The sequence below is a fragment of the Mandrillus leucophaeus genome, unplaced genomic scaffold (assembly GCF_000951045.1).
Source record: "Mandrillus leucophaeus isolate KB7577 unplaced genomic scaffold, Mleu.le_1.0 Scaffold1504, whole genome shotgun sequence".
In the NCBI taxonomy this organism is placed as follows: domain Eukaryota; kingdom Metazoa; phylum Chordata; class Mammalia; order Primates; family Cercopithecidae; genus Mandrillus; species Mandrillus leucophaeus.
In genome coordinates, this window is record NW_012101482.1 from 149,572 (window position 1) to 176,107 (window position 26,536).

Consider the following 26,536-nt stretch of genomic DNA (forward strand, 5'->3'; position numbering starts at 1 on the left):
TATTTGTAGTGTGTACATGGTGTTCCAGGTATCGGGATGGGTGATAGGCTTTCTAGTGGTGGAGAAAGGAGACAGGCTTCTAGTTTCCTAGAAGTCACTTTTCAATGTGGGAGAACATATCGTCATCTTCCCACTCATGTATTCTACATTGTTGTTCTCTTTAAGCTCATTAAACACACTCATTTTCCCTAGTGCCTCACTGTCTCACAGCTTCCTCATTCACCATGTATATTCTTGCCAACTTCTCTCCACATATATTCAGCAAATGTTTTGCACACTCTCTCTTCTGAGTGAAAGGCACTAGGCTAGCCACTCGCTCTCATTACTCCTGTGTAATTAAAAATGGCATATATGCCTAACTTGCAGTTGAAAGTCAAAATGTTATTCCTGATCTTTCAAAGAACTTCAAGATGATATATGCGTACTTAGGTCTCTGTAAAGACAAACAAGTGGCATCTCAGAAAATCCTTCATACCCTTGAAAATATGATTTATTACTTGAAGATGTTTACCACTATCACAGACTAGTATTACTCAGCTTCTGAGGCACAACTGAACAGTACTTTCTTAGTCTGCTCGATGCCAAAGGAAGACGTGAGTTTGGAGAATGTAGTAGATACTCGGTCTGGTGGAGACAGCTACTCAATGGAGTTGCCAGGATTCTTGTCCTTGAAGACTCTGTTTATTGACATCCCATAAAATATTATGTGATTTTCTAATGGTCCCTAAAGATATACTGGGTGGGACCCAGTCATCAGTATTTTTTAATTCTGCAGATGCCTTCAATGTATAGCCAAGGTTGAGAATATGTTGCTCTAGTGCCTATTTATGACTGGGCTGCAGGAGTATGTGAGAACTCTGAAATAGAATATGAAAAGGTTTGTGTATTCCCATGTGCATTTTTCAGTGGAGAAGCTTATTTTAAATTCACAGAAGTGCCTACAGCTTTTTTAAAAAGCCTAAAATCCACATTTCTGATGATACGTAGTTTTTTCAAGAAATAGCTTTTAGCAGCCTGTGTTGCTGTGTCCAGTCACAACCCAGCATCTTTAACATTTCTGTGCCATGTTGGGAGGCAAAATAACAGAGTGTCCTTGCCTTTGAGGGTAGGAGAAGGAATGCTATTTCCCTCATTCTGGTGTGGAGGGACTAATCCATCATTTCACTGTTATGCAATCTAGACAATGGGGAGAACCTGCAAAAGTGACTCCTGGGCATGTCTCTCCTGCCTCCCTGAGCCCATGCTGACCATGGCTGTGAAATCCAGGCATGGCTGTCATGTCCCAGGCCCTCTCTCAAGCCTCCCATAGTGTTCATCAACCTTTAGTTCTATGCCTACTCGTGCATTTTCCCCCCTTACTCAACACCAAGGAAGAAATGAACAGGTTTGCTTTTTGAATAATTCCCTAAGGATCTAACAATTTCCTGCTCTCTCTTTGCAAGCTTCAGCTGGTAGGAGTAAATGGTGTAGTCATGTGGTAGAGAAGCCAATCACTGTAATGGTTACAGATTAGGAGCAAATAGTAGAGGAGAGAAATGATGTATTTACAAAAGCATCTCCATGTGCATTTTCTAATAAGTGAAAAAAAGATTGAATAGAATATTACCATTTGGTAACACATTAAATTAATGAGTGAGGGCATGGAGCATCTACAGCTGCTAACATCACAAAAAGAGGGACATCAGAATGATGTGGCTTCTGGTGAAAGAACAGCTCAGCCACCTCTAGTCTTGCCAGTGGAATGAAGCCCAGTCCATTCCTGTTGATTCAGCTGCCACAGTTCGGAAATAGGATGGGGAACATGTTTAACTTCACCAGGAGTGTGCGATAAGCAAGATTCAGAAGCTGTTATATAGCTTACAAGTCAAATGTCTGGGTTCTTCCATAGTCAAATTATAAAGAAAAATCAAAGGAATGGGGGAGGAACCCAAAGACTATCAGAGACTTAAAAGACAGGACAAGTTTCAAAAAATGGGCAAGCCTCAATTACAATATCCAGGGGTGGTACACACTTAGGTAATAAAATTATAAAGAAGGCCGGGCGCGGTGGCTCACGCCTGTAATCTCAGCACTTTGGGAGGCCAAGGTGGGTGGATCACGAGGTCAGGAGATCGAGACCATCCTGGCTAACATGGTGAAACCCCGTCTCTACTAAAAATACAAAAAAATTAGCCGGATGTGGTGGCGGGCACCTGTAGTCCCAGCTACTTGGGAGGGAGAATGGCATGAACCTGGGAGGTGGAGCTTACAGCGAGCCAAGATTGTGCCACTGCACTCCAGCCTGGACAATACAGTGAGACTCCATCTCAAAAGAAAAACAAACAAACAAAAAAAAAACAACGACAACAGCAACAAAAAAAACGTAAAGAAGAACAAGGAAGTGATAACGATAAAACTCACTAGTTACTTTGTGGGAAAATGAGACGGTTGAGATAAGACGAGATATATGGAAGGTTTCTGCAGTATCTTCCTGAGTTCAGTTTCTTGACCTGGGAGGTAGTTATAAGGATGTTCACCTTAAAATAATATCAAACTATTAAAAATAATAATGTTAAAGAGGCATTTAGAGTTTGAGGCAAAGATGAATTTTTGAACATGATTATATATGCTGCTAGATGTAGAAAAGTCATATTTTTCATGTAAATGACCATCATTTAATACATGATTTCTAGTAACTTCAGAGTATCACATCATAAGGATATAACACCATTGAGTTAACAATCCCATCGTTAGGTCGAATTGAATGAATCTTGTTTCAGACTTTTAGAGGTGGAATACCATTGAGATTCCATCAGGATTTTTTTTTTTTTTTTGACAGATCTTTATTAGACCTCATCTGTGTTCAGGACACTATACTGGGTACTACATCAAACTTACATCAGAAACGCAGTTCTGCCGCCTTAAAATATCCTCACGTTTGTGATGTGATCTCCCTCTAGTGGCGATTGTAAATCAGGCTCAAACGGTGAGCCTAATGCTTAAGATAAAAAAGGTTATTGATATCATAAATCATAGAATTTGGGGTTGACAGGTATATTGAGAGTTTATCTTGCTTAGCATTCTGTGAAGAATGCCTTTGAAGGAATAAAACTCAAGATCCAATAAACCTTACCACATTCAATAAAGATCTCCAGAATAATGTATGGTCATTACTTAATCCTTTCCTCTTCCTTGGCTCCTAAACACTTAAAGTTGTATCTTAACCCAAATCAAAAGTGATACATTCTCCACATATAAGAAAGAGAAAAATTATTCATGTGATGTATTCTATTAATAATCTTCAATGAAATACATCAATAAAAAGTTAAACCTTGATGGGATGGTAGAGAAAGAAAGAAAGGGAGGGTATACCCAAGGAAAGAAAGGACTGCATCAAAAATATCTGTAAGTGTACCAACTGTATAAAATTTTAAGTATACTAAAGATATCAGGAAAAAAGCATACAGTTAGAGATGCATGTGCTGACTTGTAAGATGGTCATGACAAATAAGCAACAAAAACAAATTGAAGGGTGATAGGAATGGTATGCTTCTGCTTTGGCAAAAGTAAACACAAAGGCATGTATGCATACATGTGAGCAAGGGAAAGGTATGGAAGTATTCAAAGCCTTCTGTTGGCTTGCAGGGAAGGTGACAGAAAGGGGAGTGGAAAGATGTTGAACTTTTTCTTTCTGCATCTTTGTAGTGTTTTTATCATTATGAAAAACATGCATTTTAAAATCTTGTAACAAAATATTTAAATGTTACTTCTTGTCTTAGTTCAGACTGCTATCACAAATCATTATTGCTTATAAACAACAGACATTTATTTCTCACAGTTCCAGAGGCTGGAAGTCTGAGATGAGGTTGCCAGCATGGTCAGGTTCTGGTGAGGACCCTCTTCTTGGCTGCAGATGGCCGACTTTTCACTGTATTCTCACACTATGAAAAGAGGGTGAGAGAGATCTCTGTGGTCCCTTTTATAAGGGCACTAATCCCATTCTTGGGGGCTGTACTTATAACTGAATCACCCCCCAAAGGCTCCGCCTCCTAATACCACCATATTGGAGGTTAGGATTTCAACATATGAATTTTGAGGGAACGCAAACATTTAGTCCATAATGTCCAACCCCTCCTTCACAAATCACAGGAAAGGATAAAGTGAACCGACCAACCCCAAACCTCTTCTGTCTGCTCTTCTCTCCACTCTGACTCATCCTCAAGGTTATACCAACTTTGCAGTGTTGTGTCTTCTTCAGGAAACTGAGAGTCATATTACACTTCATCTGTCTTTTTTTCTTATCCAGCCAACGTCAGCCTCCTTATAAATATAGTATCTGTGATACCCTCAGATTCTTTAAATTAAGAAGTAGTCCTGGAGATGTTTTAGTATTTCAGCCCAGTCCTTATTGCGAATCTATTTGCACGGATACCACTTCTTAGTCAAATAATTAAATTTAATTTGAATAATCACTCTCGATAAGGCATGGGGTCTTTGGTCTGCCTGGGCAAATTTTACCAGGACACTTACTTGCTTGCCTCTCCCCTCAGGGAATGTGGCACATCTACTGCAAACAGAGAGAGAGCTGGGAGCCTCTCTGCTATATTCCCCCAAAGCTGCCCAAACCACATTTATCCTTGGAGGGAGTGTTAGTCTGTTTTCACACTGCTGATAAAGACATACCCGAGACTGGGCAATTTACCAAAGAAAGAGGTTTAATGGACTTACAGTCCCATGTGGCTAGGGAGGCCTCACAATCATGGTGGAAGGTGAAAGCCACGTCTCACATGGTGGCAGATAAGAGAAGAATGAGAGCCAAGTGAAAGGGGAGACCGCTTATAAAATCATCAGATTTTGTGAGACTTACTCACTTCCATGAGAACAGTATGGGCGAGACCGCCCCCATGATACAGTGATCTCCCACTGGGTGCCTCCCGCAACACGTGGGGATTATGGGAGCTATAATTCAAGATGAGATTTGGGTGGGACACAGTCAGACCATATCAGAGGGCTTCCCAGGTCACTCTTGCTCTACCTTTTCTCTTTGGACTTCTACCATTTTGTTCAATATGTCTGTCTTAGTATGTTCAGGCTGCTACAATAAAATGCCATGAATTGGGTGGCTTAAACAACAAACATTTATTTCTCACAGTTCTGAAGGCTGGAAGTGCAGGATCAGGATGCTGGCAGACTTGGTCTCTGGTAACAGGCTGCTTCCTGGTTTGCAGACAGTTGCCCTCTTGCGTTTCCTCACATGGCTGGGAGTGAGAGCTTTAGTCTCTTCTCCTTCTTATAATGACTTTAATTCCATATAAATGCCACCCTCATCTAGATCTCATCAAAACCTCATCACCTCCCAAAGGCCCCACCTCCAAATACTATCACATTGCAGGTTAGAGTTTCAGCATATGAATGGGGGATACACAAATGTTCAGTTCATGCAAACTCTATCCTAGCCTGTTCACATTCTACTATAGCTACCAGCACATGCATCCTTTTTCCTATCGAGATTGTGGAGTTTCTCAGTGGCAGAGACAATATTTCTCATTACTCTTACATTTACAGTGCCTAGGATAGTCCGTGATACATTTTCATCCCTTCATTCTGGCACTGTGCTAGGTGTAGACTTTGAGATCAAGAGTTAAAGTCTCATTTCACAAAAATCTCAGGATTCTGTGGGGGAGGCAAGTAAGTAAATAAAGAATATGGCAGAATGCAATGAGCATATGGTGGGTATGTGCCTACGATGCTATTGCAGTCAGAAGAGACTCATTCTGGAAGTAGTAATGGGAAGAGTGGTTGGCTAGGAAGGTTTCCTGGAAGAGGTATTTGTGCTGAGTCTTCCAGATCACAGAGGAATTAGCTTGGTAGGGAAGATGGGAAAGGGTTAATCCAGGCAACAGGTGCTGTATGCACCTGGCAGCTAGAACCATGACCACCTTTGGGGACATAATTATGAGCATGTTATAAAAAAGGAGGTAAGAGAGGAGCAAACAGGGTGCACAAAGATATACGATTCTTAAAATATCTGGTGTCATAAGGGAATAGATTTTATTACAGCAGAGATACTGTTGATTGGATAATCACAGGCAATGAAGCTGAAAAGTCAGGCTAGGGTTGAAGTATAAAATAGCCTCAGATTTCAAGCTAAGGGATTTGGATATTGTCTCATTAGCAAGAAGTATCCAACAGATCTGAGCCTCCTCTTGCCCTGAAATCTTGTAGCCTTATATTTAAGCACATTGATCAACAATAAAACATATAGACAGAAGTTATCTAATTGCCTATTTAGTCAAATTCATTAATTAGTTTAGTGACAGTGAAGATGATGGGGCTATCCTATTTTAGTAGTAATGAGTAAATCAGAAGAAGATGAATTGGAGTCAATAAAAGGAATGATGAAAGAGAGTCATCTTTATATAAGATGAGCCAAGGGAAAAAATAAGGAAGGACTTTCTAAAGCATGATATTGTCACAGTGTTAGCAACTACATATGCAGAAATGAATCTTAGTTGCCGGGGCACTTCACTAATCAACTTACTTATTTTCAATACCCATAAAAAATGTTGTATACTACTGGCATTCTAGTCTTAGCTACTCTAAAGAAAGAAAGAATAAAATAGATTTCAACTTTGTAAAACTTAAAGAAGTTGTTTTTATATGTGAAATTTAAAAATATTTGTATGTATGTTTCTTTGTTAGGTCAATGTGAACCAATTACATTGGAACTCTGCATGAATTTGCCGTACAACAGTACAAGTTATCCAAATTACCTTGGCCACAGGACTCAAAAGGAAGCATCCATCAGCTGGGAGTCTTCTCTTTTCCCTGCGCTTGTTCAAACCAACTGTTATAAATACCTCATGTTCTTTGCTTGCACCATTTTGGTACCAAAGTGTGATGTGAATACAGGCCAGCGTATCCCCCCTTGCAGGTAATATGATGGGATCTCCCCCAGTCCCTTATTTTGCCTCAGAGAGAACCAAGGGGTGAAGACTTAGTTGAATTTGGACAAAGTAAATTTCCCTAAGGAGCTCTGCATTTAACAAATACCTCATATTTAACAAGTGAGACAAAGAAGTATAAGTTGTAAAATGAATATTTGAGTCAGAATTCATTAACAAAGTACCAAACAAGAGAGGTGTGAACATCCTTTGATGATAGTTTATATGTTTTAGTCAAATAAATTCAGAGGTATTTCATTCTGTTGTATTAAAAAGTATTTTTTAAAAAACTATGTTAGTAGAAAAGGGATATATCTGCCTCTTTTTCTGGCAACATTGATGTGTTTAAAATGCTGCACTCTGACCCCACTTGTTAGAGATATGACACAAGACATTGCGCCAGCCTCACAGATTGGACAGGGATGGACATTGCTGACATTTCTCTGCCTGTTTGAATGAAATAAGATGCACTATTTCAAGAGTGCAGCTTGGACTTTGAATGTGAGTGATATTCTGTTGTCAAGAGTATTGTTCCAGAGTCCATATTTGAGTTCAAATCTTGACCCTTCTCTAGTTTCTGGGTAGCCCTTAGACAGATTCCTGAGTCTCTCTCAGCCTCAGTTCCTTTACATGTACAATAAAGGATAGTAATGGTTGTTGGATTGTATTGTTTTGAGATCAAATGAATGTAAAGGGCTTCTGATTCATTGTAGTGAACCCTGAATGGACAATACCTATGACGATAGCAAAGGAACACAATAGCTTCTTGGCAGTCTGTTCCTTTGCTGTGCCATGTGGTAGACATTGTAGTTAGAGGGTTTGCATATACAAGATGACTCTCAGAAGTGAGTTACTACTCTCTTCAGTGCTGTTTTCCCTCAAGGGGTGGGTATACAAATGTGCTGGCCTAAATGTGAGTAGCAACTGCAGAAACCATATGTTGGGATCAGAAGTCATAGAGAGTTTTTTTTTTTTTTTTAAAAGCAGTACTATTAATATAGTGGACAGAAGAGAAAACAATAAATTATATGCTGAATACCAAATGGATGACAAAGTAAGGGCATCTATAGAGACAGGACAGGAAATAATAAAATTTCAAAATGACTTGGGGGACTGAACAAATTATACCAATAGAGAGAATAAAACTAAATATTAGCTGGTGTAGAAATAATTCTGAAAATTTCTGTAAGTACTTTTAAAAGTATAAAACATCTACCAATTTTATGTTAAAAAGCTGTTTCTAAATCTTACTTCACTTTTGCTAAGCAAGGTCAGTGATAGTGAATAATTTCCTATTAATAGTGCTTAACAATTTCTGGCATTTGACTTTCTTTTCATATGTAGATAAAAATTTCCCTAAAGCAGCACTTTCTGCTGTAAATGGAAATGTGAATTTATATCCAGATATAATTTATAATTTCAGGGCTTAAGTTCCATATTAAAATGCCTAAGACAAGCATGATCGTGAAGTGTTGTTCAATCAAAATTTTGGTAAATTTCTTTTAGATAACTTTATTTCTTTTTTTCAGGTTCACCCATACATCTTTCATTTTCAGTGTCTATCACTGTGAATTTTATATTTTGATATATGTTTATAAGAAATTTTTGAATAATATGCTAATAAGCTCATAAAGTGATACATAGTTGCTTTTGCTAGGTCTGTTTATTAATTTTAACATTGAATATTTTAGCTATGAGACTGAAAAATCTGACATTATCAAGTCCTTACAATGGACTAAATACTTGAGGATTGTTAGGAGTGTACTCAAAATAACCTTTTGAGTGAGGTGTGTATCATCAGAGGTGCTGCCTACGGCTGGGCACTATAAGGACTATGATAAGAACAGCGCCTCCTGGAGTTGTGCTGCTGTGTATTGTTGTAATTTCCATTTTACGGAAAAAAATAGGAAGTGGTAGAGTCAGGCACTATACAGTCTTCTATATAAATGTGACTAATTTAAAATAGCCACCACAATTGAGTTACATACATTTTTTATAAATCTGCAACAAAGCTAGTTAGTTCAACAGACAGTTATCAACTATTGAACTTTCCATCTTTCCTGACCTAACATAGGAATACCACGGCTTTCTCTTTACCCCAAATTCCTGGTGTTGAGTTATGCTGAGCTTTGTCCAGACTTAAACCTAGAAAGAATTTTCTCTGAAACTTCCTCATTTGATTGTTACACTTTCTCTACCAGTTTTGGGCAAGACTGGAGCTGGCCTTTCTGGAAGATCTGTCTCCCATTTTACCTTAAAAATGAGAACTTGGTTGAATTAACGTACAAAATTTGAAACTTTTGAGATGTAAGCATGCATTTGAGTCCATTAAGAGAGTATTGGCCTAGGAACTTACTTTGGTTAGGTTTTTTTTTTTTTTTTTAAACTATGTAACTAATTTCTTAGTACTATATTGAGACAAAAATCATAATTTTTTCCATAAGAAGTAAAAAAAGAAGTTAAGAAATCTGTGAGGCACGCTGATACCTTAACCTAAAAATATTCTGGGGATAAAAGACATAACACCCCTGAAAGTGCATGATACAATAGTTAGTATATCATTTCTTTAAAACAAAAAACAAACACTTTAACTGACTCGAGCTCAACATAAGTGGGTTTGAGAGGAGTCCTAAGTTTTTCAACAATATTGATGGAAGCTGAAGTAAGGGAGGCAATGCCTTAGGCAAGCTAGGGTGGCACATGAGATGGCTCACAGGGCTGGTCTGCAGAGGGGGAGATCTCTGAGGATGAGGTTGATGAATAGATTCAATGACTTTGGTGGCAAACTATCCAAAGTGATGTTGGAGACTTCCCTGTTTGGAACAAAAGGTTGGAGAATGTGTCTGCTTCAAAGACAGAAGAGAGAATGAGAAAGGCAATGTGGAGAAGGGAATCTGTGTCCTGGAAACATCTTTAGAGCTATTTCTGCAATAAAGTTTCTTCTGGTGAAAGTGTGGTGCTGGAATGTATACTCTTTACAGAGATATTACTTGTTTTGGTTTCCCAAATACCTATCATATATATGTGCATCTTTTATATCCATACACCCACTCTACATGCCACACACACAGAATTTAAAACTTGACATAAATTCATAACATCTGTCTCAGATGGAGCTAATTCTGCTTCTAATGTTTTGTTTTTCTTGTTCATCTAGAGCATTGTGTGAGCACTCCAAAGAACGCTGTGAGTCTGTTCTTGGGATTGTGGGCCTACAGTGGCCTGAAGACACAGATTGCAGTCAATTTCCAGAGGAAAATTCAGACAATCAAACCTGCCTGATGCCTGATGAATATGTGGAAGGTTAATTTTAAAATTAATTACAGCGGGGTATTTAACATGGATGAACATGTTAGCTACCTTTTCAACTTCTTCTATTTATGGTTTCTTGTTTGTTTGTTTTCTATTTAGTGGCCAATCAGGCTGCTTAGGTGAGTGAATTTGTGAACTTGATTGCATTGAAGAATTCGGCACCTGTCTGTTAGATATTGCATTCATTTAAAAAATGAAGTCATTTGCTATGTCTATTCTTTTATTTTTGTGGGTACATAGCAAGTGTATATATGTATGGGGTACCTAAAATATTTTGATACAGACACACAATGCATAATAATCACATCAGGTAAATGGGGTATCCATCACCCCAAACATTTATCCTTTCTTTGTGTTGCAAACAATTTTAGTTATTTTTAAACATACAACAAATTATTGTTGACTCTAGTCACTCTGTTGTGCTGTCAAATACTAGATCTTATTCATTCTATCTAACTATATTTCTGTACCAATTAACCAATCCTGCTTTCCCCCACCACTACCCTTCGCAGACATGGGCAACCATTGCTCTACTTTCTATCACCATGACTTCAATTGTTTTAATTTTCAGCTCCCACAAATAAGTGAGAACATAAGAAGTTTATATTTCTGTGCCTGGCTTATTTTACGTAACACAATGACGTCTTCTTTCGTCCACGTTGTTGCAAACGACAGGCTCTCATTCTTTTTTAAGGCTGAATCATACTCAATTGCATATATGTTTCTTTATCCATTCATCTTTTCATGGACATTTGGGTTGCTTCCAAATCTTGGCTATTGTGAATAGTGCTGCAACAAACATGGGAGTGCAGATATCTCTTCTATATACTGGTTTCCTTTCTTTTAGGTATATACCTAGCAGTGGGATTGCTGGGTCATATAGTAGGTCTACTTTTAGTTTTTTGAGAAGCCTCCAAATTGTTCTCCCTAATAGCTGCACTAATTTGAATTCTCACCAATAGTGGGTGAGGATCCCCTTTTCTTGACATCCTTGCTAGCATTTGTTATTGTCTGGCTTTTGGATATAAGAGATTTTAATTTGGGTGAGATGATATCTCATTGTAGTTTTGATTTGCATTTATCTGATAGTCAGTGATGTTGAGCACCTTTTCATATACCTGTTTGTCATTTGTATGTCTTCTTTTGAGATATGTTTATTCAGATCTTTTGTCCATTTTTAAATCAGATTACTAGTCTTTTTTTCTATAGAGTTGTTTGAGCATTTTATATATTCTGGCTATATAAATATTTTAAATTATCGTATAGATATTTTGCAAATGTTTTCTCCCATTCTGTGGGTTGTCTCTTTACTTTTCTTTGCTTTGCAGAAGCTTTTAACTTTATGTAATCCCATTTGTCCATTTTTGCTTTGGTTGTCTGTGTTCATGCAATATCACATAAGAAATTTTGTGCAGTCCAGTGTACTGGAAAGTTTCCCCAATGTTTTCTTCTAGTAGTTTCATAGTTTGAAGTTGTAGGTTTAAGTCTTTATTCATTTTGATTTGATTTTTGTATATGGCAAGAGATTGGGGTCTAATCTCATTCTTCTGCATATGAATATCCAGTTTTCTCAGCACCATTCATTGAAGAGACTGTCCTTTCCCTAGTATATGTTCTTGAAACCTTTGTTGAAAATGAATTCACTGTAGATGTATGAGTTCTTTTCTCAGTTTTCTCTTCTGTTCCCTTGGCCTATGTGTCTGTTGTTATGCTAGTACCATTCTGTTTTGGCTATTATAGCTCTGTAGTATAATTTGAAGTCAGGTAATGTGATTCCTCTCGTTCTTTTTGCTCAGGATAGCTTTGGCTATTCTGAGTCTTTTGTGGTTCCATATGAAGTTTAGGACTTTTTTCCTATTTCTGTGAAGAATGTCATTGGTATTTTAATAGGGATTATATTTAATCTATAGATTGCTTTACATAGTGATATAGTTTGGGTATTTGTCCTTGCATGTTGAGATGTAATCCCCAATGTTGGAGGTGGGGCCTGATGGGAGGTGTTTGGATCATGGGGGCAGATCCCTAGTGATTGGTTTGGGTCATCTCCTTAGCAACAAATGAACTCTTGCTCTGCATTCACATGAGATGTAGTCATTTAAAAGTGCGACAATACCTCTTCCCCTACTCTCTCTCTTGCTCCTTCTTTACCATGTGACGTGTGCTCCCCTTTTGCTTTTCATTGTGACTGTAAGCTTCTTGGGGCCTTCATAGAAGCTGAGCAGATGTCTTCACCATGGTTCCTGTAAAGGCTGCAGAACCATGAGTCAGTCAAACCTCTTTTCTTTATAAATTACCCAGTCTCAGATATTTCTTTATAGCAACACGAGAATGGCCTCACACAGAAAATTGGTACTAGAAGTTCAGCATTGCTATAAAGATACCTGAAAATGTGGAAGCAGCTTTGGAACAGGGTAATAGGCAGAGGTTGGAAGAGTTTGGAGAGCTCAGAAGAAGACAGGAAGATGAGGGAAAGTTTGGAACTTCTTAGAAATTGGTTAAGTGATTGTGACCAAATTTCTGATAGTGATATGGATAGTGAAGGCCAGGCTGATGAGATCTCAAATGGAAATGTGGAACTAATTGGGAATGGGAGCAAAGGTTCACCCATGTCGTGTGTTAGAAAAAAGCTTGGCTGCATTCTGTTCATGCCCTAAGGATATGTTGAAGTTGGAACTTGAGAGTGAAAATTTAGGGTACCTGATGAAAGAAATTTCTAAGCAACAAAGTGTTCAAGACATAGGCTGGCTGCTTCTAACAGCCTGTGCTCGGATACAGGAGCAAATAAATAACTTAAAGTTGAAACTTATAGTTAAAAGGGAAGCAGAGCATAAAAGTGTGGAATATTTGCGGCCTACCTATGTGGTAAAGAAACAAAAAGCTTTTTCAGGAGGGGAATTCAAGCAGGCTGAATTGCTAAAGAAATTTGTATAACCAAAAGGGAGCAAAGAGCTAATAACTAAGATAATGGGAAAAATGCCTTGAAGGCATTTCAGAGATCTCCCAGGCAGCCCCTCCCATCACAGGCCTTAAGGCCAGGAGGACTGAATGGTTTTATGGGCCAGGCCCAGGTCCCCACTGCCTTTTGCAGCCTTGGGACACTGCTGCCTGCATCCAGGCCACTCTACGTTTAGCCATGGCACAAAGAGGCCCATGTACAGCTCAGGCTGCCATTTTGGAGAATGGAAGCTATAAGCCTGTTGGTTTCTATATGGGGTTAAGCCTGAAGGTGCACAGAGAGCAAAAGTGCATGAGGCTTGGTAGCTTCTGCCTAGATTTCAGAGGATGTATGAGAAAGCCTGGGTGCCCAGGCAGAAGCATGCTGCAGGGGTGGAGCCCCTACAAAGGACATCTGTCAGAGCAGTGCAGAGGGGAAACATGGGGCTGGTGCCCCCACACAGAGTCCCCAGTGGTCACTGCTTCATGGAACTGTGGGAAGTTGGTTTCTGTACTCCAGACTCCAGAATGGTAGATCCATTGGCAGCTTACACCCTTTGCTTGGAAAAGCTGTTGGCACTCAACAACCTGTGAAAGTAGCCATGGGGACTGAACCCTGGAAAGTCACAGGGGCAGAGCTGCCCAAGGCCTTAGGAGCCCACCCCTGTACCAGTGTGCCATGGATGTGGGATATGTAGTCAAAGGAGATTATTTTGGAGCTTTAAGATTTAATGACTGCCCTGCTGGGTTTTGGGCTTGCATGGGGCCTGTAGCCCCTTTCTTTTAGCCAATTTCTCCCTTTTGAAATAGGAATGTTTACCCAATGCCTGTACAGCTGTTGTATCTTTGAAGTAAATGCCTTCTTTTGATTTTACAGGCTCATAGGTAGAAGGAACTTATTTTGATTTAGGATAAGGCTTTGAATTTGGGCCTTGGGACTTTTGAGTCAATGCTGGAATGAGTGAAGACTTTGGCGGAGCTATTGAGAAGGGATATTGTATTTTGAAATGTGAAGAAGACATGAGATTTGGGAAGGGGCAGAGCAGAATGATATAGTTTGGATATTTTTCCCCACCCAAACCTCATGTTGAGATGTAATCCCTAGTGTTGGAGGTAGGGTCTGGTGGGAGGTGTTTAGATCATGGGGGCAGATCCTTCACGAATGGCTTGAGCCATCTCTCACTCTGAGTTCACAGGAGATCTAGTCATGGTGCCTACCTCCAACTCTCTCTTTCTCACTTGTTGCTGCTTTTGCCATGTGATGTTCCTGCTCCTCCTTCACCTTCTGCCATGATTGTAAGCTTCACGAGGCCTGTCTAGAAACCAAGCAGACTCTAGGCTTCCTTTAAAGCCTGCAGAACCATGAGCCAAATAAACCTCTTTATAAATTACGTGGCATCTAGTATTTCTTTATAGCAATGCAAGAATGGCCTAATACACATAGTATGGAAAGTTTAACAATATTGATTCTTCCAATCCATGAACATGGACTATCTTCCCATTTTTTATGTCCTCTTTAATTTGTTTCATCAGTGTTTTATGGTTTTTATCACAGAGACCTTTCACTTCTTTGGTTAAGTTAATTTCCAGGTATTTTATTTTATTTGCAGCTTTTGTAAATGAGATTACTTTCTTGGTTTCTCTTTCAGATTTTTGTTGTTGGCATGTAGAAATGCTACTGATTTTTGTATGTTGATTTTGTATCTTGCAACTTTACTGAATTTGTTTATCAGTTCTATAGCTTTTTGGTGGAGTTTTTAGGTTTTTCCAAATATAAGATCATATCATTTGCAATCAAGAATAATTTGACTTCTTCATTTCCAATTTGGATGCCCTTTATTTCTTTCTCGTTTATGACTGCTTCAGCTAGGACTTCTATTACTATGTTGAATAACAGTGGTGACAGTGGGTATCCTTGTCATGTTCCAGATCTTAGAGATAAGGCTTTCAGTTTTTCCCCATTTAGTTTGATACTAACTGTGGGTCTGTCAAATATGGCTTTTATTTTGCTGAGGTATGTTCCTTCTTACCCAGTTTTTTGAGGGATTTTTTTTCAGGAAGGGATGTTGAATTTTTTCAAATGCATCAACTGAAATGATCCTATGCTTTTTGTCCTTCGTTCTGTTGATATGATATATCACATTGATTGATTTCCATATGTTACATCATCTTTGCATCACTCCTGTAAATCCTAAATGGTCACCAGGAGCAGTGGCTCACGCCTGTCATGCCACCACTTTGGGAGGCCGAGGCGAGTGGATCACCTGAGGTCGGGAGTTCAAGACCAGCCTGGCCAACATGGTAAAAACCTGTCTCTACTAAAAATACAAAAATTAACTGGGAATGGTGGTGGGCACCTGTAATCCCAGCTACTCGGAAGGCTGAGGCATGAGAATTGCTTGAACCTGGGAGGCAGAGGCTGCAGTGAGCCCAGATCATGCCACTGCACTTCAGCCTGGGTGACAGGAGCGAAACCATCTCAAGAAAACAAACAAACAAACAAACAAACAAAAAAAACCAAATCCTAAATGGTCATGATGAATGACCTTTCAATGTGTTGTTGAATTCAGTTTGCTGGTATTTTCTTGAGGACTTTTACGTCAATGTTCATCAAGGAGATTGACTTGTAGTTTTCTTTTTTTGATGTGTCTTTGTCTAACTTTGGTATCAGGGTAATACTGGCTTCATAGAATGAATTTGGATGTATTCCCTCCTCCTCTATTTTTGGAATAGTTTCAGCAGAGTTGGTACTAGTTCTTCTTTAAATATTTGGCAAAGTTCAGCAGTGAAGCCATTGGGTACAGGCTTTTTTTTCCCCTCCGCTGAAAGACTTTTAATTATCACTTAAATAGCATTACTTGTTATTGTTCTTTTCAGATTTTGGATTTCTTCATGGTTCAATCTTAGTAGGTTGTATATTTCTAGGAATATATTAATCTCTCATAGGTTTTCCAATTTATTCGTATATAGTTGCTCATAGTAGCCTCTAATGATCCTTTGAATTTCTGCAGTATTGGCACCCAAGCCACAAGTCAAAGTTCTCACTCTTCTGCTTCCCACAAACAGGTAATGGAAGAATGGTAGTGGTCTCTCCTCATGATCACTACAACCCCAGGTCCATGACAAGTACTACCATACCACAAGAGTTCACTCAAGGCCCGAGGGTTCTTCAGTCAGCCTGTGGTGAATGCTGCCAGGCCTGGGACTCTCATTCCAGGACAGTGGGCTGGCCTCTGACTCAGGGCACATCCAAAAATGTCATCCAAGAGCCAGGGCTTAGAATTAGGGACCCCAAGAGTTCACTTGATGTTCTACCCCGCTGTGGCCGAGCCTGGTACCTAAGCTGCAAGACAAAATTCATTTTACCCTTCCCTCTCCTGTTCTCAAGCAGGAGTTTCTCCCTGTAGCCATCACAGCTGGGAATGTGCTCAGTCATACCTGAAGCCAGCACATTTCAGTCTCACCGAAGGCTCACAACAAGTACTGCCTGAGTGCTGCTGCTGATAATTCAGGGCCCAAGGGCTCTTTAGTCAGCTGGTAACTAATCTTGCCAGGACTGGGTCCTTTTCTTCAAGTCAGTGGGTTCCCTTTTGGTTGAAGATAGGTCTAAAAATGTTGTCTGGAAGCTAGGGCCTGGAATGGGGGCCTTGGACAGGACTCTGCCTGATGCCCTATTCTACTGTGGCTAAGCTGACATCCAAGTTACAAGACAAAGTCCCCTTTACTCTCACCTATCCTGTCCTCAAGCAGAAGAAAGGAGCCTCTTTCTGAGCTGCGAGCTGTGCCTGCCTGGGGTTGGGAAAGGGGTGGCACAAGCACTATCTTGGCCACTCTGCAGCATGCACTAGGTTGCATGCCCCCAAGTCCACTGTCTCCAAGCCCAGCACAGCATCAGGACTTGCCCAAAAATTGCAGTCCTTGTGGGCTAGACTGCCTTTCAAATTTATTAAGGACCCCCAAACACTTTAGCCTGTGGTGGTAAGGCTTGTCAGAACTTAAGTTCTGACCACTGGGATGGGTGATTCCCCTTTGGCTGGGGTTGGTCTAAATGCTCCCTCCATGCATGGGCACTGGCTGAGCTCTGCCTGGTATTGCTTTCTGCTGTGACAGGGCACCACTGAGTTCCAATGCAAAGTCCCACAATCACTCCACAAGTGCACAGATTCTCTGTACTACGCAGCTCTTGCTGGGGAATGGGGGAAGGGTGGTGTTGGTGATTCAAAATTGTCTTTCCTACCCTTTTCAGTGCCTTTTTTAATTATCTGAATTTAAAACCAGGTACTCATATGAATTTTAGTTCTTATGAAGGTGCTTTTTTGTGAATTTAGTTTTGTGAATTTAGTTTTGTGAATTTAGTTCTTATGAAGGTGAATTTTAGTTCTTATGAAGAACTAAAATTTTAGTTCTTATGAAGGTGCTTTTTTGTGTGGATGTTGTTCAGGTTGGTGTTCCTGCATAAAGGACACTTAGTGGAGGCTTCTATTTGGCCATCTTGCTCCATCTCCCCCTCAAAAAAAATCATTTTAAAATTAAAAATAATGAACTCAGAGATGAGTTTAATTAGTACTCTGGTGTTTCTTAAACTGTACTTTACTCACAGAGCCCATTATGTATGGATGCTTTATACTAGGGATTCTGAATGCAAAGGTGAACATTAAACTTTGGTTCCTTCAAGTAAAAAACATTTGGGGACCATGGCAACACAGGATCGTTAAGTACAGAAATGGAATTGTGGGCCAGGTGGAAAGATGGGGCTGTGGAAATGATTTTGACACATTGTGAGCTGCTAGGTAGTCAGGAGCACTGACTCCACAGGGCATATTAGGCTCTGGCAATTGTTGGATTGTCCCATTTGGAAAGAGAATTAATCATTGGAATACATAGACGTTAAACTGTGTATCTAGAGAGATGAGGCCAAGAATGAAGGAGAAAGATGCTGATTGGTAGGCAGAAGAATGCCAAAGTGAAATGGCTATTTTGCTTTGCAAGAGACCACTCTTATCTTCAGTAAAAGCTCCTTGACAACATCCTACATGTAAATACGTAAACTAGCTGATGTTTCTGGGTTTTCAGCCCTTTAACAGTAATATTGTTTTTAATAGAATGCTCACCTAGTCATTTCAAGTGCCGCTCAGGACGGTGTGTTCTGGCTTCCAGAAGATGTGATGGCCAGGCCGACTGTGATGATGACAGTGATGAGGAAAACTGTGGTATGTATTTGCAATGGTACTTTTCGTGAATGTACAGCATTAACTAGAATAGAATAAGAAACTGTGTTAAAAATGTAAACTATTCACTGATAGTAGGACTAGGATTGAATGCTAATGCCTTTACTTCTTAAATTATTGAACAGTATGGCATATATTCTAAGTCTTTTTCCTAACTCTTGATTTCCTCTAAATTACACTTCTGTGTAACCCTGATACATACAGTACTCCTCCCCCTTATTTGTGGGGATACGTTCCAAGACACCCAGTGGATGCCTGAAACCATAGATTGTATGGAACCCCATATATGCAGTACTATGCTTTTTCCTACACATACGTCCCTATGATAGAGTTTAATTTATAAATTAGGCGCAATGAGAGATTAACAACAACAATAATAAAATGGATCAATTATAACAATATACTGAAATAAAAGTAATGGGAATGTGGTTTCTCTCTCTCTCTTAAAAAATATCTTATTGTACTATGCCAACCTTTTTGGACCATGCTTAACCAGGGATAACTGAAACCGTGGAAACTGAAACTGCAGATAAGGGTGGAGGGGCACGACTATATTTGCAAACACTTATTAAAAGGAGAAGCACCTCACAAATGTAAGGAATTCTTTTTATTATTAAATTATAAAACAGTTATCAGTTTTAAAGTCAGAATAATAGTGTCTCTGCGTATACTTCCCATGTTGCTAAGCAGACATCTAGATGCACGAAGGCAGAGTTCATACGCCAACATTCAGAGTTCGGACTCCATCATTCCCAGTTTAATTGGGATTCATTTTCATGTCCTCTCTTATTTGTTCTCTGTTGGCAAAGGATAAAACTCTTCTTGACATTTCTGCCATTGATTTCCAAAATCGCCAGTGGAAAAGCTGTAAATCCCAATGGTAATTTGAGTGGACTTAATTCTCATTATATTTCCCTGCAAATCTTTGTACTTGTAACCTCAGTGTATTCGGGAATAGAAGTCAGACAATGGCCTTTAATAAACAGTGTTTTTGAGGAAAGCAAAATGATTGCAGATCTATTCACAGAATGGTTTGGTTATTTAGCCTTTCCTGTTTAAGAAGAATTGACACTGTTTCATGAAAAACACATAAGGCAGTACATCTTTTGAAATCATTTCATTCTTTTGGCCTTTGAAGTATGAAATACTGCCTTGCTTCATTAAGTGAATTTTCTGTGGTAAGCGTTGCCCTTCTGGTCTAGACAAAATGTCAGAAGCAATTAACTGAAATCCTCTCAGCTCCTATAAATATGGACGAGTGCATCTTCTGGAAAACTCCAGCTGTCAGAATGATGGTACAATGACTGGGGTAATTTCATTATGGAGGAATGTACAGTGTTTTTAGAAGCTACTGTTGTTTGCTTGTTTGTGGTTTTTTTTTTTTTTTTGTAAAGAAATAAATTAAAACTCATTGAATATCCCTTATATAAGTGATTTATTGAGAATCTATTAGATTTGTTCACTTAACTATGACTTTGATGGGTCATGGTATTTGAGATGCAATTTAAAGTAGAGTATCTTAGGTAGTTCAAAGATTTTGCATGATACTTTGTTGGGGTGGCTAGACCTAAATTTGTTGTAGGGGACTAAATATTTGAGAAATACAAAAGCTTAGTTAAAAACAAAACAAAACATCCTTACCAAGACAAAAAGTTCTGAGTTCTAGAATATATTCTGCAAAAAACAAATTGAAAGTACTATAGTATTGGTATAGGGTTTAAATGACCCTAAAATATCAGGTTTCTAGTTAAGTAATTGGTTCAGTATTTTAATCACACAATTAAAGGCACACCAAAATAATAGAATATATTGTCTAATCCCTATCAAAAACTAAAAATAATTGACAGCACTATTGAGAACCCTAGTTAAGGAAAGTTAAAAGCGGGTGAGAAATAATACCTTTGGAGTTAAATTAATTGCTCCAGCAGTACTAATTTATGAGAAGTTTTCCAAAGTGACCAACAATAGAAAACTTTACATACTCCGTTCCCCTTTGGGACTCATGCATGTATTTGAATCGACTTGTTCAGTGATTTGGGAGGACACACCACTTCAGATCAAATAAGGAAGTCAGGTTGATGAAGGCTCAACAGAGGACTAATAGGAAGTCATCTGTTTCCGTTTGCCTCCTTGCTGTTTGTCTTTCTGTTTTCGTATGTGTATAGGCACACCATCCGGTAAAGCAAGCACCAGCTCCAGCGAAGCTGGGTTTCACGGGAAGCTTCTTGCCTTTCTGACTTATTCTGTCCCTTGTGGTCTTAAGTGTTTGAGCTGTACTCAATAATTGGACAATTAACTATTTATTGTCATGGATCTGCAGCTCCCTCAGAATTTCCAACGAGGTTATTGAGTTTCCCCTCAAAACAATTCTTATTTAACTCAGTTATAAAATAAATATTGTATGAGAAATTAACTTTACTTCTTGTTTCTTTGGCGCTTTTGTAATGGAGAAACATGGTAGCCAAAGCACTTAGATTATAAATACACTTTTAAAATATATGCATTAGAATTTAGCAATCAGTAATATTGTTTTTAAGTATCTCCAGCTCTTGTGGTAGATTTTCACTGTTGAGGTTGCTTTGATTGTGTAATTGCTGATGTAAACAAGAGTTGAAAATGTCAGTACTAGAAAAGATTTCAACAAGTGTTGGGATGAATTATGCAAATCCAATATGAGAAGGAAGTCTAAGAGACAGGGGAACGCTGAGCAGAATCTGCACTGTGTCAGTACTGCATTGTCTTAAGGATTGATGGTATGTCAGTAATTGAGCATACATGATATAGATGGAGCTGCCTGCAAAACTAGCAACTTGATAAATGAGTTTATTTTCAACATAACATTTTCCAAGCATCGATAGCCATGCAGTGGAGCATGAGGGAAAGACATGGGCAAATAAATGATCAAGAATGACATCAAAGAAAGGAAAACTAAGGAAAACAACAAAAAGATTATATTTTTCAGCTTTTATATGACTCTATAGCTTTGAGTGTGTGAAGCGGAGGTTATCTCTCGCTAGACTTTACCTCCACGATTTGGGTCAGCTATAAGAGCAGGTGGTACCTGGGCTGTGATGCAAGCAAACAGCAACTCCCAATGGAGCAATTAAATGAAAATGTAGCTATAACAGGTGCTTTATATCGACTGTCAAAATAAAATCCTTTATTACACTAACACAGAATCAAAATTCCTAACTGATCACTATTCTAAGTAAAAAAGTATACATCATATGGAGAAAAGATTGACAGCAATACAAATGTCTGAGTGTCATTAAGTGACTTTCTGTTTATCGTCAGATGAGTAAAAAACCAGTTCTTCACCTATCTTTGGTCTCCTCTTGATCTTAAATAAAATAAAACCTTTAAATATAACCTGAGCCATTTCTCCGAGTCAGAATCCCCTTAGGTTGTATTAGAAGATCTGACTCTGATATTTATGGGTTTTACAGCTTGATTTCAAAGGGTTTCCAAAAGGTATGTTTTCTTTTTGGATTTGTGGATAGCATTTCTATGAGTTGTCTCACAGAAGGGCTTAACTGGCTTTCTTAACACTCCAAATACCATCAGCCTCTATGCTTTTGTGTCTCTTTGTTTGGGGAGGAGACCACTCTTTGCTCTGTAGCTGGCAGAAGAGTGAGAGTCATTATGTCCATAGCTTTGGCATATCCACAAATGTGCTTTCAGGATGAATTTTCAGGATTGATTTCTCATCACTCAGTAGAGTTTAATTTTCCATGTTAAGGGACAAATTTTCTCCTTCCCTTTAGATACTTGGTTAACTGTCTCATTGTCTTCTGTGGTGTCTTGGGAAGGCAGACTGGAATGGCAGAGTGTCCTGCATAGACTTAGACTTGAATTTACATCCTGACTTAGCCTTAGGGGCTGTGTGACATTTGGCCAGTCACTTTACTTCTCTGGGTAAGATGCAGAGAACACCCACGTTATCTTCCACAGCTTGGAATGCTTATAACATGCCCTGTTCAATCTCAGAAGACAATAACCAGGAACTCACCTGCTGTGGCGGTGGGAAATCAGGAGGCAATTCCTTTCAAAGGCTGCCCCAGCAGTCTCCCTTGAGGGAAGGAGTCCTGTCTAGCATAGCCTTGTTTCTGACAGCTGTTTACGGCAAAAGAGAGTGGGCTGGCCTGTCAGGCTGAAGCATGGGCTGGGCGAGGTCCCTGGCTCACACAGTAAACTCAGGTAGATGGATAGTGTCTTTTCCTGGAGATAGTGTTGGTTTTGAGTTGGATATTCTCTCTTTTTAGGATTAGAGCCATGCAATTTAAAGTCCCATCCATTCCTTCATCCTGCCTCTTTCACAGGAGACTGGGCCACCCATATGTGAAGAGCATGCCATAAAAATGGCACTGCTAAAAGCAGGAAGTGACTCAGGAATTGGGTAGGCTGCTGCGACTTTCTAGCTGGATGGTGGCTGGTTGGCCTGTGCTGGTATTGCTGCCCTGATAGTCAGGCCTGGACCACAGTGGGAGGCAGGTCCTCTGTTCCAGCAGCTATAGCAGGTGCAGAGGCAGAGCCCTTTGCAGCCATGCCTTGAGGGAAGGGGCACTGTTGTCCAGGATCCTGCATGCTGTAGAAGGCTCTTCACACCTGTTAGGCCTATACTCTGGCTGTTACAGCTCCTATGATCTGCTCCAAGGTCACGTCCACAGCTACTTCCTGGGGCAGACGCTGGTCCAGGATGGCTCAGTCCAGACTGTTCCAGCCTTTGCCAATGCAGTATTACCTTGTCTCCTTCCTCCTTGTGAGTGGTTCCACTCCGAAGGGTGAGAATTTAAAAATTTCATGCAGCTCAACTCAAGAGGATGAGTGGACCTACTTACTCTATAGTTGCATAGCTAAGAGATTCTTACAGAACAAAAAGCATCTGCTTTAAGTCGATTTGCTGACTTTATTTGTAATGACAACTGTTTTTATAGAGAAACAAGGTATTCCATTTAGGGGCGGAGTCAGGGGAGGAGACTGCCTCTGTCAGGGCAGCCTGTTTCACAGAGTTTTTGTGAAAATGAGAGACAGAGTAAGCAAAAAACCCAGATGAATGCTTAGCACACTTAGTGTGACCAGTCAACCTGATTTGCCTGGGACTGATGGGGATCTTTTGGAACAAGGGATATGTCATGCTCAAATCAGTTAAATCCCTGGCAAACTGAGATGAGTTGATCACTTTTTTGGAACACTGTATCCTCAATTATTGATTGTTGCTACTGTCTCTGTGCTGGGGAGGTTATTATTCTGACATCGACAATTATTTGGTTTCATAACCTACAGCTGCATTAAACAGCCCATCCCATCCATGCCTGTTTTTAATTTTTTTTGGAATCATATCGTTTTCCTCTTAGAATATAAATTTAAAACATATTTGCACCAAAATGTCACTTTACAAAGAAAGTGGTTTCTTCTCAAAATAATACTGTCTCCCCATGTAACTCATGTCTCTCTCTTTTTATCCTACTTCTTTTGTGCTCACTGTAACTCCACAAAGGAGGTATTATGTTATGCAAACTTTTATGAGAAAAGAGAAGACATGGAGAGGTAAAAAATGAATGCGTATGGAGTATTCCTTTAATGTTTATAGCAACCATATGAAGCAGGCATTATTATTTGTATTTTAGATGTTATGGAAACCAAGGTTTGGAGAAGTTAAGTAACTTATCCAAGCTCACACAGCTAGTGAGATTTGGAACTAGGATTCAAATCCAGTTGTCTGACTCTAAAGCTGTGCTTCCACTGCTCCTACCCCTTATGCATACTTCATGTTCGCATCTTACAAAGAAATGCAATTAATGACTTGTACCTGGATCTCATCCAGATCTTTCTCTGTGGAGCTGTGATGTGGAGGGATTCAATTTCTCTAAATGTTAGTTTCCTCACTTATAAAATGGTGAGCATAATGCTGACATTATAGGGTTATTTTAAGAATTAAAGCTAATATCTAGAATGTGGATACATAGTGGATAATACATGTTATCTCATTATCATGATTATTATTATTTGTGAGGATACACTGTGGGGGGCCTTCTGTCCCAGATGATCTATTTATGTGGTATTTCATCATCTCATTCCAACTGTCAAAGTTCTTCCTTGTAGTCTTAAGAAGAATGTGCCTTGGTAAGAAGAATGTGCCTTGGGAATCGTCAGAAAAACGCATGCTATTTTATTTCATTCTCTATTAGCAAGTGGTGTGTTTTGTGAGCAAAGGAGCAGCTCTGGAGAAGGGTCAGCACCATGCATGGAGTGTTGAGCCCTCTTTTTTGATGTCTTTTGCTCTCTGGTAGAATGAGCAGACTGTAGCATTTGGCAGGAGCTGGGTCACAGAGGACAGATTTCAGGCTCTTTCTCAAAACTCAGGAGACTCTTATTGTCAGAACTTTTCAGATGCTGTCTGGATCCTCTACTAGCTGAAAACTCTAAATAATGTCCCTGTGAATTCTTGGAATGGATGTCCCTGGGCCTAAGACCACTCCAGATTATCAGCCAGTGAAAGACTCTCATTATTTATTTCCTATATCTTTGGATGATGAAACATACTAAATCTAATTTTAGCTTATAGTAAGCATTTTGGGTCACTTATTTTTATAATTGTTTTTAGTGAAAATTTTGAAAACCAATTTTTTTCTTATAATGGATTCCAAGAAACCTGAGTCAATCATCTACAAAATGTATCTGACTCATTTGTAGTAGGTCAGATGAACAATAACATTCTTGAAGAAACTTCTTATTTGATCACTGCTTTGCATTTCACTGACCTTAAAATAAATTATATTTTCCTGGGAGCCAGAGACATTTTTTTCCTTACATGAAATGAAGTTCTACTTAAAACACACACGTATTGAGGGCCTGCCACATGCTAGCCATTGTTCTAGCCAAGGGGGTGGAGGGTACTCAAATGTTTTTGCCACATTGTCTCTTCCTTCATGTACTTCACGGCCTGGCCTGGGCCAGGGATCTGACCAGAATGACAAAACATATTAGACTCTTGTCAGACTTTAGCAGGCATATGAAATGCACTGCACATGAATCATCAATGGTATTTATTAAATACATCACAAGTGCTTGCTATTTCATAGGCAAATTACAGTTCAAGTTATTACATTAATGTGCAAATTATATTCATTTCTCTTACTAATTGACGAAGTTTCCAACTTTAGATGTCTGACTACCATAAAGTAATAGCTTTTGTACCTGGCTCTTAAACTAGTTTTGTTTGGCATAGAAGGAGCCTCTTTTGCTAAAAAAACAGAGGGCCTCCTGATTTGTAGAATGAAATTACATTTTAAGGTGACATGCATTTAGATCACTAGACTTTGGCATATTTGCTTAAAAGCATAATATTATTTTATAGATAAGTCTTATGCATTGACAACAATTTCACTCAGAAAGAAAAAGGAACAGCTAAAGATGAATGTTAATGTATGGTTTTAAATTTTTTCTCCATGTCCCCTATGTCACTTTTTTTTTTCTTTTTGTTGAGACAGAGTCTTGCTCTGTCACCCAGGCTGGAGAGCAGTAGTGCAATCTCGGCTTACTGCAACCCCCACCTCCCAAGTTCAAATGATTCTCCTGCCTTAGCCTCCCAAGTAGCTGGGATTACAGGCACACACCGCCAGACCTGGCTAATTATTGTATTTTTTAGTAGAGATAGGGTTTCACCATCTTGGCCGTGCTGGTCTCCAACTCCTGAGCTCAAGTGATCCACCCACGTCAGCCTCCTGAAGTGCTGGGATTACAGGCATGAGTCACTATGCCTGGCCCCGTAGGTCACTTTTGATCTTCTGTTAGGTCAGCTATACAATTTATATTATAATATGAATATTATTGGGTATTTCTACTTTTAAAATTATATTATTCATGGTATTCAGGGGTCAAAACTTTTTAAGAAAAAAGACATTATGCTTTTTTTTTTTTTTTGAGACAAAGTCTTGCTCTGCCCAGACTGTAGTGCAGTGGCATGATCTTGGCTCACTGCAACCTCCGCCTCCCAGGTTCACGTGATTCTCCTGCCTCAGCCTCCAGAGTACAGGCACATGCCATCAAGCCTGGCTAATTTTTTCGTATTTTTAATAGAGACGGGGTTTCACCGTGTTAGCCAGGATGGTCTCGATCTCCTGACCTTGTGATCCACCC

The 26,536-nt window shown here is 39.3% G+C and overlaps 1 protein-coding gene across 4 annotated transcripts in view; it reads left to right on the forward strand.

Annotated features, from left to right (window-relative positions):
• Window positions 1-26,536, forward strand: part of CORIN (corin, serine peptidase) — a 222,459-nt gene that overhangs the window by 142,004 nt on the left and 53,919 nt on the right. For all 4 annotated transcript variants that reach the window (XM_011975028.1, XM_011975029.1, XM_011975030.1 and 1 more), the window contains 3 exons: window positions 6,682-6,913; window positions 10,081-10,226; window positions 18,272-18,379. In XM_011975028.1, the coding sequence (XP_011830418.1) occupies window positions 6,682-6,913; window positions 10,081-10,226; window positions 18,272-18,379 (486 nt within the window). The remainder of the gene's footprint in view (window positions 1-6,681; window positions 6,914-10,080; window positions 10,227-18,271; window positions 18,380-26,536) is intronic.